The 19,524-nt window shown below is 38.2% G+C and overlaps 1 protein-coding gene and 1 long non-coding RNA gene across 2 annotated transcripts; one reads left to right on the forward strand and one right to left on the reverse strand.

The window, feature by feature from the left end:
- Positions 1-2,791: 2,791 nt before the first annotated feature.
- On the forward strand, positions 2,792-4,049 carry LOC132183190 (uncharacterized). Its single transcript, XR_009440370.1, has 2 exons — positions 2,792-3,069; positions 3,504-4,049. It is a non-coding gene; the product is annotated as an uncharacterized LOC132183190 (long non-coding RNA).
- Positions 4,050-13,763: 9,714 nt separating this feature from the next.
- Positions 13,764-14,585, reverse strand: LOC132181612 (uncharacterized). The gene has a single exon (XM_059594862.1). The coding sequence runs from the start codon at positions 14,583-14,585 to the stop codon at positions 13,764-13,766; it is 822 nt and encodes a 273-aa protein (XP_059450845.1).
- Positions 14,586-19,524: the final 4,939 nt, after the last annotated feature.

Raw genomic sequence — 19,524 nt, forward strand, 5'->3', positions numbered from 1 at the left:
TATCAAAAGAAATTGATGAAAAAAGGGAATGGTTTTTTATGATATTTTCGAAATTAAAAAGACATAAAATTAGAAATGATTATTATAAATCTATGAATGAAATCAAAGAGAATGTCAATTTTTTTTTTTTTTTTTAAAGGGTTAGAGAAAGTTAAAATTGATAATAGAATAAAATTAGACAAATTGAAGTCTGATAAGAGAAAAAAGAATTGGTAGAACAAAAAGCAAAAGTGGAATTTTTTTTGAATGATCAACAAAAAGAAGCAAATGAAAAAAAAAAAAAAAAAAAATTATCAACAATTATTTCACCTACTCATCATGATTTATGTTCACCGATTTCAAAAAATAATGAATTAGAGAAAATTAAGGAGAATGAGAATTTAGAGAAAATTGAAGAGAGTAAGCAATTAGAGGGAATTAAGGAATTAGGAGACAGGGAAACTAGTTAGCAACTGGGAAAAATTGAAGATCACATTATATTTGAGAAGGATTTGACATTGGCCACACACAAAGATAGACGTTGTTAGCACTTTAATTATAACTAAAACATTTTGTATGAAATTTAATACAAGGAAATTTTGAATATATATGGTATAAATTTTTTTTTTTTTTTTTTTTTGAATTGGGATTCATTACATGACTAAACTCAGCTTTCAGATATTACAATGGCGAGCACACTCTGGGGAAACCCATCCCGCCATTCTCGCATAGCCTCACATCCGAGAGCCAACTTAGCCAATTGATGGGCAGCACCATTGGCAGATCTACGAACATGCTGAATACCCCACCCGTTCCAATTTTGCAGCATCTCCTTTGCATCGTTCACTACCTGTCCGTAATTAGCCCAACATCCATCTTCCCTGTGCAGCATTTGAACCACCTCCAGCGAGTCCCCTTCAAACAGAACATGCCGTAGCTCCATCCTTTGAGCCAGCTTCACTGCCTCCCAGGCTGCAAGTGCTTCGGCCATGGTTGGGTCCTGTACATACTCTTTGTGTGTGCAAAACATGGCAACAGCTCCACCTCCGTGATCGCGAACCACTACACCCACACCCATTTTGTTCCTGCGCTTGTCAACTGAGGCATCCCAATTAACTTTCACATAACCCTGGGGCGGTTTGATCCATGTAGCTGCAGGAGCTGGCCCCGAACCCACCTCCCTCCTTGGTCTTCGTTTGTTGAAGGTACACCAATTTTCAACTTGGTCCCTGCCCCAACGGACAATAGTACTTGGTTCCGTCAGTTCTCCTCCAAACACCACCATATTACGCCTTAGCCAAATTTGTCGAGCCACTGTCGCCATAAGTTGTAACTGATCCGCATCCAGTCTCTCTAACAAGTGGGCCATGATATCAATGAATTCAGCTTCAATACTTGCACATTTGCTGAGTTTGGGATAGCATTCTGTCCATACATCTGTGGCAGAAGGGCAGCTCCAGAGTATATGGCCGACAGTTTCAGGTTTCAAGCCACAAATCGGGCAGAGAGGGTCTTGTGTTATTTTCCTCTTATGCAGCATCTCCTTTGTGGGCAATATGTTATTACATGCTTGCCACATAAATGTTTTGACCACACTCGCTCCCCGTATCTTCCATATCCCTTTCCACACCCTTTTGAGCATGTTAGCTTCCGAACAGCTTCCTTCTTCCCTTAGCCCAATTTCTTTAGCTAAGTGATAAGCACTTCGGACAGTAAAAACTCCATTCTTCCCCCCTGCCCATACCAATCGGTCACTTCTGTTGGTATGGTATAAATTTATTGATAAACCTTTGATGACCTAAATTGTTATATTTTAGATGGTATAAAGATATTATCTTTCTAAAAATTAGAAATGATCATATACAGGCACCAATATATAGAAGGAAATTTTGCAAAGAATACGGATTTGGATTTGCCCCATAAGGTTATAAACTAGATAGATATTCTTTCTATAAATGTTTTGACAAATTAAAGAAGAATCTATGATTGTAGAATTAATTGACAAAATTGGTAATCTGGAATTTTTTTTTTTGGGTAGTCTTACGGAAATATTGACAAATTTTTGGTAGTTTAGAGAGATATTATTTCAATTAAGGCTCCATTTACTTCGAGGTAAAATTGTTATCAGAAAATGATTTCTGCATTTTACGGTGTTTACTGTGACGTAAAATAATGGTCAACGAAAAATATTTTCCTTTTAAACGAAAATTCTTTTTTAATTTTCAGAAAATAGTTTACGGTTTTGAAAAGCGTAAACCATTTTCCAACTTTGAGCATCTCATTTTCAAATCAACGGACCCTGCCAAGATCCACCCCTGACCTTGCCAGGATTTGCTTGGTACCGGCTCAGGACTTGACCGGGACTCCCTAGGATCCGCTCAGGACTCTGCCAGGACCTTGACTCCGATGAAAACCATTTTACATTGAAGTAAACGGAGCCTAAAAGTTTAAAAGAAACATCGTCATTTCCGTAATAACTTGAATAGGATGAACTTTTTCCTTATAATGTATCAAAATTTCTTAATTTGTTAATGAAATACTTTATTATTCATATAAGACCACACGCCTTTTTGCCACCCATTTTTGACCTTTGGAAATTGGTTCAGCGAGATGATAAGAAGATTTAAGAAGTGAAATATGAGCCGCACATGGCCACATCATACTTTTTGAAGTTGTCATAAGTGTGGGTTATGCGGATCTTATGATAGCAGTGTACTTAAGATTGATTCCTGTTCCTACATAGTAAATAACTATTTCTTAAGAAAAGATAGCATGGATCCTATGATAGAAGAAATTCAAATATTATCCTAAAGTTACTTGATGATACATTAAACTAATTCAATTGAGCAACAATTAAGTAAAATAGCATTCCTTCATTTAGAAACTGCGGTTTCATCTGCATTTCATCTTATCATCCCTGGCTGAAGAACCACCATATTTGTATTGGTAACTGGATGTGAAGGTGTAATATTAGCTTTCCCTTTTCTTGTGCAGGCGAGAAGAATGAGCTTCGTGATGAGAAGCAGAGGCTCAAGGCGGACATAGAGAAGTTGGTGCGCAGTTACTTCAAGAAATAGGAATATATTCCAGGTACATTGATTCAGAAATCATATTTTGGGTTAGATATAAAGTTAAATCCTTTTAAGGGTTCGTAATTCTCCAGTTAATAGTTCTCCAGCTGGTTCTTAGGATTCTTCTGATATAATTTTTTAGTCTATTTAGCCCATGTTAATTTGCCTCTTTGTAAGCATTTTTTTTTGCGTAGGCCCCTTTACCTTTTAGGCCATCTTGTTTTTGAGCAGTTGCTTATGAATATTTGCAGAGGACCTCAAAGAAAGTAGATTTGTTAGAATTTTTTTTTCCTTTTCTTTCTGATAAACAAAAAGGAAAGTCCAACTTTAAAATGGGTAGACTGGGGTTCATTTATCATATGCTTTTTTGGAGGTCCTTCGTTCTGTTTTGAAATTTATTCGTAATTTAATATTGAACACTTTTGTCATGAACTTGTCTCCCAAATGCATCAGGTAAAATAAAACTTGGCCACAGAAATCACTCAACAGCATTGCTCACGAAGAATTTATCTGATGATTGTTATGCCTTAAGCATCACCATTATGAAGCTGAATCCCATTAGGATGTTGACAAGAAAACTCCCTTTGACCTTTGTGAGCTGATGAGGATGGTGGTTCAGTTGAAGATCCAGTCGAAGAGGTTCAAGTGGATTCGGTTGAAGGAATAATAGATGATGATGCAGAACTACCCAAAGGCGACTCAAATGGCGATGAAGGGAGCATTGTATTTGTAGGAGTGGACTCTGGCGCTTGTGTTGGTGAGGAAGCCGAAGTACTTTCTGGAGTTGGAGTAGGATTATAGGAACCAGAGGGTGTCACCGAAGAAGCTGGTGGTTTTGCTTAATTGTGTCTTCCACTTAATAGCCTACTTGTAAACTTTCGTCTTGTATTTTATTTAGTTTTCTTCACTTATTGTAACGAGCTCTTAGCTTCTTTGGTTATAAATATAAGAACAACTAATTGTTTTGGTTAATGCAACCAAAACAGAGTTTCTCCACAATCTTCTTTCAAGCACATCATGGTTTGGTGCATACTGGAAAACTGTGAATTTAATTCAAATCATAACGAGCAGAATCGTGTTTACATAGAAATAAAGTGATTGTTGGCATATAAAAGTGAGTCTGGCTGTTGTATCCCACCCACCGTTTTGGCCTCCAACTATATATTTGTAATTTGCCGCCATGGCTAATTTGATTTGCGTGGCTGAAACAGCCAAGCTCATCAATGTTTTTGTCATTAATATTGTCATTTTGGGCTAAAAAATAATAAAATGGAAATTAAGGAACGATTGAATACAAAAGGAAGAAAGTTAACCACAGAGAAATGATTTGATGGGTTATCAGTTTGAGCTTGGATAAGCTGTTAAGTTGTCTTTGGTCTTTGGAGTTGGTTCAAATATCATGAAGATATGGCAATGACAGACCAACTAATCCTCACTCTCTCCTTCGTCTGCTACCATTTACCGAAAGCAACCCAACCTCAATACCCATCTCAGATTCAGAGTTTCCCAAGCTCAAATCTTTGGGAAAAAAGAAAGAAGAAATGTGTTATGTGGGTAAAGCTACAAAGATCTTCTTCATCTTCATTGTCACGGTGTTGGTGGTTCTCGGCCTTGTTCTGGGATTTGGGCTTCTCCGCCACACCCTCCAGAATACCCACAAATGCTTTGGTGACTCTTGCCACTCTTCTTCATCTTCTCCTCCCGTGGCCTTCCCCAACCCCAGCTTTTCCCCACCAAGCTCACCTAACCCATATCCATTCCCTGACCTAACATCTTCAACCAGCCCAGTCCACCTAACCCAAACCCAAGCCCAAGCTCACCTCCTCCGCCGGCCGCGCCAATTAATCAGCCGAGTCCGGTGATGGTGACACCTGGACCTGTGCATGGTTAGCTGCATTTTGCAAGGGTTATAGATATATATTTGTTATGGCATTGTTTTGCATTACATAATTTTGTTTAATTTTTATTCTTTTTACGGTTATATCAGCAATGCTCTACAATTTTTTTACCTTTTTATTGTTAGGGACTTCAGTTATTATTGCTCGCTGCATTTTATTTTCTTACTTGCCTTAAATATGGTCCAGTTTGGAATAAAAGAACCCAATGAAACAATTACTCTTAAAAATAAAAAATAACAAATAAAAAATCAATGGTTAGTTGAAATTGCTACATTAATCTTATTAGATGAAAGTTAGATAGAATTAGTGTCTCACATTTCTCATCAATTTAATTGACTAAACTATAATAATTTGATAGAATTCAATTTAAACTAAAACTTTGTGATGCGACCTCCTCATTGAGCAGATGAGACACTTAAGATTCCTCATATGAGATTACTGCAAAAAGGTGGAAACAACAAAAACAATATCTCATATAATAGTTTCCTTTACAAGTTTCCAATTGGTTTGTTGTGCATAGTTTGATGTAGGTTAAGAAAACATGATGCAAAAACTAACAAGAAAGTGTAATTGGAGGTTTTCCCGCTAATATTATTTCTTCCACCCGGCTCCTTTATGTGTAAAGTCTCGTGTTAGGAATTATAGCGACGGTTAGTGTCGTGACTTGAGAAGGGATTTAGTACGAAAATACTGTTTAAAAGTTTTGGGTTAGTTGGTTGATGGACCAAGCATTAGGTCCACGGCCAAACAGTAAGTTTGGACCATAATAGAAGTAAAATCCCATCAAATAATTGGATATGACATTGAAGTTGGTTGGTTAGAAGTCTCGGAGAGATTCCATGTAGCAAAAAAGAAAATACTTGATATACACTATTTCTGGATCATATCTCCTCCAAGTACTTGGAATTTAAGATTGTGGGTACAGTTGGACAAATGTTAAGAGAAGTGCCTTCTCATCTAAGCGAACAATTAATTATGATGTAAATGAAAAATTTTGATGAATCTTATTTACTCTTTTTTTTTTTTTTTTTTAAGGAGAAAATAATTAGGTGAATGGATATATCTAATCTATGGTAAAAACTAAAAAGGACGAGGCCACTAAGAGTCTAAGCCTAGGTGGTAAAAAGCCTTACCAGCAATGCTTACTCACTAGTGAATGGCTTACACACGCCGGCATTCAACCGCGTCCATTCTACCTTCTCTTGCCCTGCCCTTCCACCAATGCTGCTATTTTTTTTTTTTTTGTTTTTTTTGTTTTTTTTTTCTCGTTTTTATGTGGTTTTCTTGTAATTTTAGGGCTTTTGATGCCCTTACCACCATCTATGGTGCTCTCTGATCTGGTTGCTAATCTTCTAGGGTGTTCTCTAGATTCCTTGCTAGTGTCTATGTAACGATCCAAGAAAAAACGCTAGTCACCTCTACGTTATCACCCATAAGGATTAATCAATTTGGAGTTCTCCTATAATTCCTTATAGTTTCCTAATTTGGAGTTTCTAGACTTAGCACTCATGGCTATTTTTATAAATAATATATTCTATGTGGGCTATTCCTCATCTTCTCAATATAGGATCGAGGTGTTACAAATTCCCCCTCTTAAACTCCTGACGTCCTCGTTAGGGCCACATCATGCAGTACTCTAGTACCACATGACTTAATATTACTAGGTGGAACTCGGCTTTATAAGAAATTTTAGGTAAGCTCTAAATTAACTAATTATTTTGGGGTGATAGCGCATATGTGGTTAGCGTTTTTCCCTAAGTCGTTACAAATGCTATCTAAGCCGAAGCCCAGCTTTAGATGGCAGAATGTGCACACACCCATGAAGGTCGCCAATGAGGACACTGGGTCTTAAGAGGGGGTAATTGTGGTATTTCACATTGCCTAGATGTGCGAAATGGGATGTGCTTATATAGAACATGCTCTCTCTAAATAGTATAAGCCATTTTGGGTAAACCCAATGACAAAATCAAGCAAGTTGAGGCCCAAAGCGTATAATATCATACGACTTGGAACGAAGTATTATATATGGTATTAGAGCCACCTCGTAATGCTAGGCCATGTGGTATTGGATCACTGTATGACATGGCCATGACAAGGAAACCGGAAATTTAAGAGGGAAAGTTTGTAACACTCCAATCTCAGATTGGGAAAATAAGAAGTAGCCATATAGAGTGAGTAATTTATAAAGATATTAATGGGTGCTAAGTTCCACATTTCCTAGTTATTAGGTGAAACTGTGTTTTATAATGAATTCTAAGAAAATTCTAAATTGACTAGTCTTTTTAGGGTAATAACGCAGATATGGCCAGTACTTTTTTCTGGGTTGTTATAGTCTCCTTTCATTAGTTAGCTTTGATTTGACCTTCATTAGTGTCTTCTCTGTTGTTGTGATTCTCTTTCGAGTGTACTACTACAATTGTTTCTTTGTTGGGCTTCAGAATGGGCTGATGGACCTCTTGAGGTGTGTGGCCCTTCTTGTGCCTCTTGATTGTGCCATCCCCAGTGCGCATTGTTTAACTACCTTAATTAGTGGGCAAGTTTCTTGGTGTTCGTTCCAAGAATCTATAGGGTCGTGTCATTCATTTGATGGATTTCCTTCTAATTTTTGTTTACCTACACTGGTGTGGTTGTTTTGTGGCTTTTTGTTGGGTTGCATAGCCCCCTTTTTTTTCTTTTTTTTTTTTTTTTTTTTTTTTTTTTCTAATCAAATAAGAGAAAGCGGGTTACAAGACTAGTTGACCACATAAGGGGTGGGCACCCCGACAACAAAGCCTAAAAGGTAAAAGTAGTTCAAATTCAGAATAACAAATTTTTGATATGGTCCTAAAAGGACCAAACAACAGGCAGTGACATACAAGCCGGGCCTTTTTCAGGGCTGTACAAGGTAGTGATAAATGCAAAAGAACTCGGTGAAGAGTCCGTTGCGGTAAAGGCAATAACCACAATGAAGTGATTGTTGTAGGAGAGGAACTACAGTAAACCGGATGGGTGCCGTTGAAGGCCAAACACTAGCCACAAAAGTCTCCTCCACAAAATCAAATCAAGTCAAAACAGGGAGACAGTAACCTAGAGAGAACAACAAAGACAATAAAACACAACAACGATTACAGAAAAACAACAGAAAAGAAACATAAAGATAATAAGACACCATAACTACAATGTTGTAGTTTCTTCGTTGATGTACTTGCAAAAAAAAAAGTCATATAACTGATGACTTAAGCTTGCTGCCCTTATGAATTATGGTTTTCTTGATATAACCCCATAGGAAGAACAAAGAGAGAAGGCCATAAAACTACTACAGCAAAAAACGGATGTGCGAAAGCCGATTGGCCAAATTAAGTGATGTGCGGGAAAAAACTTCACTTACCACCTCTAATTTTTTATCACTTTTGCAATTATACTCTTAAACCTTAAAATGTGTCAATTTATGGTCACCATTTTTCAAAAGTGTACAATGTCAATCATCCCATTAAAATTCAGTATTAAATCAAACGGTTTATCAAGAAAATGTCCCTAAAGTTGTACCACTGTAAATTTGTAAAATTACCAAAATATTTTAATTAAAGAATGAAAATTTTAAAAAATAAAAATATTGAAGACCCAGGGTCACTTCTGACCCAGCATGGGTCACCTGTTACACTGTCGGTCACTAGGTGACCCATGGAGGCTCAGATATATCCGGAGGGCCACAAATGACCGAGGCCGTGGGTCAAACTTGATAAAGTCAGATATGTTTATGTTTGAAGGGCATTTTAGTTATTTTAGCTTCATATGTTTGATTTAACAATGAATTTTGACGTGAGGATTGACTTGAAAGATGGTGACTTTAAATTAACAAATTTTAAAGTTTTGCATTGGATGCCAGGGAAATAAAAGGTATTGGATGCCACAGGGACAAGTAAGAACCAGGAGAGGTATTGCATGCCAGACACCAAAAGAAAACAAAAAATGCAAGTGAAAGCAAAGCTTTTAATATGTCGTTTGCTTAAAAAGTTAAGATTTAGTAACTTAAATATGAGACAAACGCAAATCTGATGGAGAAGCTATATATATATAAATGTTGTGATCCCATACTTCTTGATACGTTAACCTTCCTTTTTACTTTTTCTTTTTGTGCTTAACCTCTACTTGAAGAACTCTTGAAGGTCCTAAAATATGAGACAAAATGCACATGGCCACCCCTATATATAATACACCAAACACATGCATCTTCCTTAATTCTAAGCTCCAACACCTCTCGCTGAATCAAACGCGGCATTTTAGCATCGCTCCACTAACCAACAAGAAATGGCCGAAGGAGTTCTCTTCAACATTGCTGAGGGTATGATTAAGAGTTTGGGCTCTCCTGCTCTCCAAGAGATTGGACTGCTATGTGGTTTCAAAGATGAGCTTCAAAAGCTCACAAACTCGGTTTCCACTATAAAAAATGTGCTTTTGGATGCGGAGGAGAAGCAGGCCCACAGCCATGAGGTCAGAGATTGGCTTGAAAAGCTGAAGGATGCCATGTACGACGCTGACGATTTGCTGGATGACTCCTCCACTCAACTTTTACGGCAACAAGTGATGACACGGGATAAGAAGGCAAAACAGGTAACAACCCAATTCCTAAATGTGCACCGCACCATAACATGTGTACATATAGGAGCATATAAATATTTATATAGCTACGACCATATTCACATATAATCATTTTGACATAGATGATTATAAATCCACAACAAATATTTACATACATTGTTGATGCATTACGAATTTGTTACTGTAACGCCCCGCCCGAGATGACCCAGTTTTTAACTCCAAAGCCTTGGAGACGCAAAGGTTACCTAATAAGAACCTATAACATTTGTTAACCACTATAATGCATGTCCTGAGAAAAATAATAATTTGCATAAGCATAGGGCCTTAGAACTTAAGAAACCATCATAGGTTGTGATTCAATGGCCCAAAATTTTTTTCAAGTGGTCAATACATGTAGTAGGGCGTGTGTTCGAATTTTAACAATGGAGAATCCTCAGATATGCCTAATAAGTATTTGCTGCCTTGGATTTCCATTGATGCCCTAATAAGGCTAGGTCAAGTTATGACTCAGTTGAACACCATGAATACCCTTCTTTTCACCAAAATTAATGAACAATCTCCCCATCTCCTCTAGTATATATCTTCCCTGGAAAAAATGATATCTTCATACCAAAATTTTAGATTTCTTGGAGACTTGAGGCCCAAAACAATCAGACCCTTCCATTGTTTTCTTTTTTTCTTTTACTTCAATATTACAAATCAAATTTGTTACCAGAAGCATAAAACAATTATCATAACAAACGAGTCAACAATATTTGCTGATTGAATGAATCAAAGCAAAACAATTTTGATAGAAATGTCGAATCACAGAGTGACATAGAAGAAGAAGAAAGCTAAACACGTTCATAAGAGCATTAATCACATAAATTGAAATGCATTTATTTATTTATTTATTTATTTTGGTAAAACTTGGAGCAGTTTTATTAATTCACTAGCAGAGAACCCAGAACGTTACGTTCCGCCTCTAAAATATTCTGAATACATGTTGGGGGATCAATACACCAAAACATATCCAGCTGCTCCTTTACTGCCTGGCCGGCTAAAACATGTGCAACCCTATTGACTTGTCGTGGAACAAAGCCTATCTCCCAGCTTGAAAACCCAGTTAATGCTTGCTGAATATCAGCCACTAGATGTCCACGGTAGCTATCATCAGGGTCCGTAGAATTTATAGAGTCCACCAGCACCGTAGCGTCGCTCTCGAGTACCAGTTTCTGGATGCCCGCCTCCTTGCACAGAGTAATTGCCATCAACGCTGCCCAGGCTTCCGCAGATGTAGGATCCACATAACCTGGCTGTGTCAAACATTTTGCCGCACACATATTCCCCTGATGGTCTCGTATAATAGCCCCTAGTCCCAACCTTCCATTTTTACGATCAACTCCGGCCTCCCAATTCACCTTATACCAACCAGGAGGAGGTGCCTTACATATTTGGTTCGCACCAATGCCAAATGGGAGACTCTCAGTATGACGTGCTGGCTCAAGACTGAGAAATTCCTCTACCCCCCTTAAGGCTTGCTGTAAAACAGAATTAGGATGTAGAAAAAAACCTTCGTGAATTACCTCATTCCGTCTATGCCAAATCCTTTTGGCTATGCTCACAAATTGTTGGAAGACCAACGTGGAGCACTTCTGATACATGTCTTCCACAACCTGACAGAAAGATGAGCCAGAATAACAGCTCTTCTGAAATAAAACATTCCCCCCACTCCAAACATCCCTTGCCGAGGGGTATTGCCGCAAAATGTGAAGGTAGTTTCAGCCTCAAGTTCACAGATTGGGCACCCCGGGTCAGAGAGAATTTTCCGACGACAGAGGTTGTCTCGTGTTGGTAGTATATCGTGACAAGCACGCCATAAAAAATGCTTCGCCACGTTCGGTAAATTGAGTGACCACAAATTGCGCCAGAAATCACTTGTTCTAGAACGAGAGGATCCTTCCGCCTTAGCAACCATTTCACGTTCTTTTTGGAGGTGATATGCACTCTTCACGGAAAAGACCCCTCTAGCCGTTCCTCTCCAAATGAGCTTATCGTCCTGATTCGAGTGGCTAATGGGAAGTTTCATAATAGCAGCAACCTTCTCTTTTGAAAAAATCTGTTGCATTAGTAGCTTATTCCACCAACTCGTCTCTGCATCGATGAGCTGGTTTACTGTGGCAGCAGGGTCAAGCATCTTCGGAGGGGATTGCAGTTTGAAAGTAGAGGGGATTGGGATCCATCGATCTTCCCAGATGCGCACTGAACTCCCATTCCCAATTCTCCAAATCAAACCCTCACGAATTAGATCACTAGCACCTTGGATACTCCTCCAAGCAAAAGAAGGTTTTCTCCCTAGTTGAGCCTCAAGCACCAAACACTCTGGATGGTACTTTGCTTTTATTATCGTTGCAAGCAAGCTATCGAGCATTTTCCATAGTCTCCAAATTTGCTTTGACAGAAGGGCTTTATTGAAATAAGAAAGTTCACGGAAGCCCAGCCCCCCACTCGCTTTTGAGAGGCCCAACTTATCCCAATTGATCCAATGTACCCGATGCTCCTTCTCCTTATGGCCCCAAAAAACTTCTTCATCAAAGAATTTATATCATTGCATAAGGATTTTGGGAGCTGGAAAATGCTCATGCAATATGTAGGCATAGCTTGGATTACCGCCTTCAACAAGATTTCCTTCCCCGCTTGTGACAAAAACTTCAGCTTCCAATTTTGGAGGCGTTTCCAAACTCTGTCCCGGATACCCTTAAAAGCCGTTGTTCTTGAGCGCCCCACAAGAGATGGCAAACCCAAGTAAGTATCATAGCTTTGTGTTGAGGACAGCCCCGCAACTCCCTGAATTAATTCTTTAACCTCAGTGGAGGTGTTTCTACTAAAGAAAATGCCCGTTTTATTGGTATTCATCTTTTGCCCGGATGCCATTTCGTATTGATGCAAAATATAGTACAATTGGTTCCATTGGGACAACGTGGGTCTACAAAAGAGAAGGCTATCATCAGCGAAGAAAAGATGACTTAACTCCGGTCCCTTCTTCGAAGTTGGCACTCCATTTAGTAACCCTTGCTTGCGTGCCTGATACAACATAGAGCTTAAAGCCTCAGCACATATAAGGAGGAGGTAAGGTGAAATGGGGTCTCCTTGGCGAATACCCCTAGAATGGGTAATCAGCCCATAAGGAGAACCATTTACAATAATGGAATACCGAACCGATTTAATACACATCATTATTAAAGAAATCCACCATTCGTCAAACCCCAACCTTCTCATAACCGCCTCCAAAAATCTCCACTCTACCCGGTCATAGGCCTTGCTCATATCGAGCTTTATGGCCATGTATCCCTTCTTTCCCCACATACCGGAATGCATCGTATGTAATGTTTCATTAGCCGCTAAGACGTTATCCGTGATAAGCTGTCCCGAGATAAAAGCACTTTGGAAATGATCAATGATAAGGGGTAAAACCCGTTTAAGTCTATTAGCTAAGACCTTGGAAATAAGCTTATATAAAACATTACATAAACTGATGGGTCTGAATTCCATTACACTCCCCGAATTTTTAGTTTTTGGAATCAAGGCGATATGAGTCAAATTCAAATTAGGAGGCATTTCCCCAGAGTTAATAATTTCCAGAATTGCACTACATACCTCATCTCTCATGACAGGCCAATTTTTCTGAAAAAAAGCATGCATTAAATCCATCCGGACCCGGTGTTTTGAGGGGCACCATTTGGGAAAGAGCAATTGAAATTTCATCTTCTGTGAATGGCTTTGTAAGTTCAAGGTTCATCTCGGCTGAAACACATCTACCCAGCGGCTGGAGACATGGGTTAAGATCACCTTGCGGACCACTTGAAAATAACTTGGTGAAGTATTGCACAAAGGCTTCTCCTACAACATCAGGTGTGCTCCACTCCATGCCATTTTCATCCGTTATAAACTCCACATGGTTTCTCCGACGTTTTGCATTTACACAAGCATGATAATACTTGGTATTGCGATCCCCCAACTTAAGCCATTCCTCCTTTGCTCTTTGTTTCCACCACATCTCCTCCATATCCAGCAGGCCCTGTAACTTCAACTTAGTCTGTTTAATTTCTGGTTCAGCCCACTGCTCTTCCCTGGCCTGCAACTCTACAAGTGTTTTCTGCATCTTGGTGATTTCTGCTTTTGTGCCATCATAGGTTTTCTCCTTCCCTTTGACCAACTCCTGCACGCACCTAGTCAATTTTGCTTCCAACTTTGCCCACTATCCTCCCTGTGTATATTGCTTCGACCATGCACTATCAATAGCATCCTTACAGCCCGCCAATGCTGCCCAACAAGATTCATAGCGAAATTTGGCCTTTTTCCTCCCTGTGGATTGTGAATGTAGTAGATGGAGAAAAAGTGGAGCATGGTCAGAGTTGGTAGTTACACTTACATGATTCACTGCATCCGGAAATAAACTCCTCCATTCATGGTTGGCCAGAACCCTGTCAAGCCTCTCCTTTATCAACCCCACTCCTTCTTGGCAATTGCTCCAAGTGAATTTTGGGCCACAGTAGCCCAAATCTGCCATCTCACACTCCTCTAAGGTATGTTGGAAAGCTTGCATTAAGCCCCTTGGACGCACATTTGCACCCCGTTTTTCCGACATTGTCATCACCTCATTAAAATCTCCAATGCACATCCAAGGTTTCGGGCAAATTTGAGCCAAGTATTTCAGTAAATCCCACACCTCATTACGCTTCGACGCCTCCGGGTGGCCATAGAAGCCAGTGAACTTCCATTCCATACTATGGTTTTGGTTACTTACAATTGCATTGATATGTTGGTGGCTAAAATTTTGAATTTCAACCCCACTTCCATCCTCCCAAAAAAGTACCAATCCTCCACTCCATCCAACACAATCCACCACAAACATATTTCCAAAACCCAGTTTCATTCGTATACCTTCCATCTTATTTTGTCGTAGCTTGGTCTCCATGAGGAAGACCAAATTGGGCCGCTTAACCTTCACCATCCATCGAACGTCATGAACTGTATGAGGGTTCCTAAGCCCTCGACAGTTCCAACTAAGAACGATCATTGCGGTCGGCGGGGCTGGAAACTAGCCTTCGCCAATCCCGATCCATTTGAGGAATTCATCCCATAGCTACGTTGACAATTTTGGTTGACATTCTCAGTCCCTTTTGCTTCGTCTCCTAATCCCCTCTTTTTTCGGTTGCCTTGCAGTGAAGATATCCCATCCGGTTCCTCTTCATTGAATTTTCTCTTCCATGAAACAGCCTTCTTTTCCGAAACAGCAACCTCCTTACCGTTTCCCAGCTTGGCACCCATTGTGTTCTCTTTCATCGTTTTTTCAACATCAGCCAAAACCGGGCCCGAGTATGATCCCCCCGAACTAGCAGAGACTCCTCCAAGGCCTGTAGACCTTGGGCTTGGGCTTTCCTTGTCATCAATGGTCCTACCAGACCACACACTGGAGGGTGATAAATGATTCTGCCCCTTTGGGAATAGATCTTGTATTAATTTCTCAATTCCACGCAGCGCTAGTGTTTCTTTAGAACTGGTCCACGAATCTTCAAAAGTTTTTGCCCATTGCTCACTACTAATATTTCCAGCTTTCTTTTCCTTATTGGTCTAGTTCTCTGCATGGAAATCCTTCCCATTATTCTCGTCATATTTGCCGGATTTCCCTCCATCACCTATTTTAGAAGATTTTCTCTGACTTTCCTTGAATACTCTGCCCCGTTCATCCCCTTGACCATGAGCCGTTCTGGTTGATTTCCGGCCAGGACTCCTAGTCTCACGATCATAGTGTCGTGGGACCCCTTCGGCTGTGTATGAGTCGTGGCTTGTGCTTTCCCGGTTAACCATATTCCTGCTCAGATTCCGATCAGTTCTTCTCGTAGGGGACGGAGCTCTCATCCATGGCCCAAACTGAGGCTTTGCATCCTGGTGTCTTAGATCACTCCGCTTCAGACATCCTTCCTTTCCATGAATAATCACTCCGCAGTGAAAGCAAAACTTTGGAAGCTTCTCATATTGAAAAGCAATCGAAGTTGATTTGCCTTCAAACTTCATCTTTCGACCCCTTGGAAGAGGTTTTGTTAAATCTAGCAAAATCTTCACACATAACGACTCCCCCCATCCAATTCCATCGGAATCAGTATCCACTTCTTCCACCATTCCTATAGAAGCTCCAAGTTTGATACCCACTTCTCTCCCCATACAAGCTAGTGGAAGATTTAGCATCCTCACCCAGAATGAAGCTTTTTCAAAGTTGAGTTTTAATGGTGAAGTACTCCCATCAAAGTCCTCCACCAGAAAAAAAAAAAAAAAAAAACTCCCTTCAAACACCCAAAGTCTCCCTTTCAACACCCTCTCTTTATCACTAATCAATTCGAATTCGATCAGAAAAAGATTATCGCCAAGAACTTTGAAAGATAGGGATCCGGACAATCGCCACCAACGCATAAGTGTCGTTTTGATTGTTTCCTTGCTCACTAGCCGATCTGTCACCAGTTTTCCCACTATACAAGAGTTTCCTCTTACCAACACTCATTTGATGTCATTTGCCTGAATATCAACCTCCGTTCCTTCTCCCTCCGACAAAGAGAAAGAGTCCCAAAGTTTTGAAAGCTCATCCGCCATTGTCGATACGAAAGAAAAAGTATAGAGTATCCTTCCACGATTTTAGAAAATCATGAAAAACGGTTCCTTTTCCTCTAGTGCTTTGCTAGAGAGAAAACATTTGACCAGATTTTCTATTTTTTTAACAAGTGTTTTTTAATTGAAATGCATTTAGAAGTGGCAAAGAGTAGAAGTTACCTCAGTAACAACTATTAAAACCTAAACAATAAGGTTTAGCTAAGTTAGACCTATATTAAGCAGAGCTGGCTCGATACATTTTGGGACCCAAGGTGAAAAATTTAAGCAGGGTATTTTCTTTAAATTTAAATATTAATTAAATAATATTTAATTTAATATTATATTTTTATTTAAAAATTATTCTTCTCACTTTTTGGAATGCAAAATTATTTATTAAGGTTTTATATTAAAGTTTTTCTAACATCTCTTTTCTTTTTTTAATCACTTACCAGATATGAAATGATTTTAAGGACTTGAACAATTAGTTGTTGGAAAATAATAAAATTTGAGCAAAAAAGAAGAATTTCAATTTGAATAAGACTTGAACAGAAAATAGAGAGAAAAAAATAGAAACTTATAAATATGAGTTTGTAATTGAATAAAATATTTAAATACTTTCCATCTTCTTAACATTTAAGTTTTTTAAAGGTTGGAATCCAATAATAAATTTATATTTTGTGGACAAAAGCAACCTATGTCCCACGTTAGAAAGAGAAAGAAAATAATAAAAAGAAAAAACAAACTCATATCCCATGCAATGACTATTCAATTTTTAGTTGGGACTTGTGATCATAATTTATTGCTGATTAAGTGTCGTTGTAAATTATGATGAGAATCTTTGGTGGTTCATCACAAGGCCCAAAATATCTCTACGTTCAACATGAGAATTTTATTTAAGAATGATTTTAATATTAGGGTTAAATACTTTTTTGTCCCCCTGTGTTTTAACAACTTTATTTTTTGTCCCTTCGGTTTTCGTTTTTATTATAGCTAGTACCTCGGTTATGAATAAAGACGGAGATGGTACCTCCGTTTAACTTTCATCCAAAATTTGACGGAAATCCACATTAGCGCTCCTAAAAACGCAACAAGTGTCCATATGCGTAATTAAAAATTTAAAAATTTAAAAAATTAAAATGATTAAAGAACCTTTTTTTTAAAAAAAAAAAAAAGTGAGAAAAGGTGGCTCAAGCTACCCCTTTTGGACAAATGGAGTCACCCCAGATCGGCCGGTCTGGGGTGGCCGAAACCACCCCAGGCCAAACGGGGGTGGTCGAGCTACCCCTAATAGACTTGGGCTTTGTTTTGGTCACCCCCATTTTGCAGCTTAGGGGTGGTTCGGCCAACCCTAAACCAGCCGAGGTGGCCGCCCACCATTTTCTTTTTCTTTTTTTTTTTTTAAAAAAAAATTAAAGGATTTTTAATTATTTTAATTTAAATTTTTAATTATTTTTAATTAGGTATATGAACATGTGTCAAGTTTTTAGAGGCAAAAAAGTATTTAACCCTTTATGCTATCAATTATTGTAATACTTGTTTCAAGAATGGAATTGAATGTTGGAGATTTTCAGAGAAACAAACGATATTAATGTCTTTCTCAATTACTTATTTACCATAATTTGAGGCCTTAATTAAAGAATATTGATGGTAATTAAGGCTTTAAATATTTTTTTATGAAGAAAATCTTCATTAATATTTATTAATTGAGGGCCTTATTAAATTGAGGGCTTTAGGCAGCCGAACAATCTGCCTAAGGCTCAAAGCTGGCCCTTACTAAGCACATAAATCCTGACTAGAAGTTGTTCCTAACTTACTTGACTCTTCTGGCCTTTCCTCTATTATTAGAGATGTTTTCTTTCTAGAAATAAGTTTAGAGGTTAACCCTAGAACTACTTGTTTTTTTTTTTTTTTTTTTAACCTTGGTCCGAGCGTCAAGCTTTATTTTTCCTTTAAATGTATCATATTCTAGTCTAACTCATTCTATTAATATTTTCATAACTTTTGAATAAATAAATCAAAGTAGGGTTAATCTTGGAATTTCCCTTAAAGGGTGGTTTAGTTTTCTTCCCAAAAGCTAAAAATTGTCTTTATGTGGGCTTAACTCAAAAATACTCATTTGAACCTCTTCCTGACTAGGCTAACCAAATAAGGCCCATACCTCACTAAATGGACCTAAACTATAGCACTACACTTGGCCCATTGGCCCAAAACACATATAAGGTATTTCACTTAATGAAATTTGGATCAAATACCCACCAAAACATGCCATGGACTGAAAGTTTCCAGATTTAACCCAAAGCCCTTCTTGATGCCATATGAGAAATTACTTATTTTCTTGATATAGTTTTAACACCACTTTAACGGTTATTGTTTAGAAGTGTTTTACCACTCAAAGGAGCCATTTAAAAGAGATTTTTGGCTATAAAAGTTTCTGATTTAGCCTAAAAACCTATGTTCATGACTCATTTTAAAAGACACTATTCACACCAATAATCACCACGGGCTTTAGGTATTAAGTCCTATGTCTTGTTCATTCAGGCATTTAGGTCCTTTGTCTTTTTCATGAATGCACATCATGATAAACGTCATTGGACAATATTTTGTTCCCAAAAGATCAACACATCTTGTACAATAGACTTAAATAAGTTTTTGGTTAAAAACTATCATCTTACAAAATTATGAATGAAACATTAAATTATGCTCATCATTAGGGATAAGACTATACCATGGATTAGACCATTAGGTTAAGAAATTAATTATCAATTATAATCTCTTTTAGGGGCTTTGATCCAATTTATATTAAGTTCACTAGGGCCAATGACATTGGTTCACATATCTAAGCTCAAGACATTGGGCCAAAACTCATACTAACTTATATCAGATATGGGGATGTTACAACAACCATATTTTCATGTATCATTTTGATATATATAGATGCTTTTATATTCTCTTCCTTTGTCTGTTTTCTTTATCCTTACCGCTGCTATAAATGGAGTCTTACCTAAAACAATCTCATTTGTAAGAGCACTAACCATATGTTGCTACCAAAAAAAAAAAATCATATGCTAAAATGTACGTTTAATTAAGTTGTGACATCTTTCCTAGGAGCAAATGGAGTATGAAAAGGTCACATAAATTACCCGCCCCAATTATAATGTTAAACCTAACTATTCAATGGTGGGAGAATTCTAAAACTAGCACAATGAATGGATTCGAATGGGTAGTTGTAAATGAAACAACAACAAAAAAAAAAACAAAACCTAACTTAAACTTACAACAGTTACAAACGTGACGTTCATTTTTTCCTTAATTATACACATAAGTCCAAAAAATGTTTTAACTTTTTGGATTGGACCGTACTAAATATTTGAGGG

The sequence above is a fragment of the Corylus avellana genome, chromosome ca5, assembly GCF_901000735.1.
Source record: "Corylus avellana chromosome ca5, CavTom2PMs-1.0".
Lineage (NCBI taxonomy): Eukaryota > Viridiplantae > Streptophyta > Magnoliopsida > Fagales > Betulaceae > Corylus > Corylus avellana.

Coding starts and splice junctions, on each gene's coding strand:
- LOC132181612 (XM_059594862.1), bottom strand. CDS start 14,585: ATGATCGTTCTTAGTTGGAACTGTCGAGGGCTTAGGAACCCTCATACA.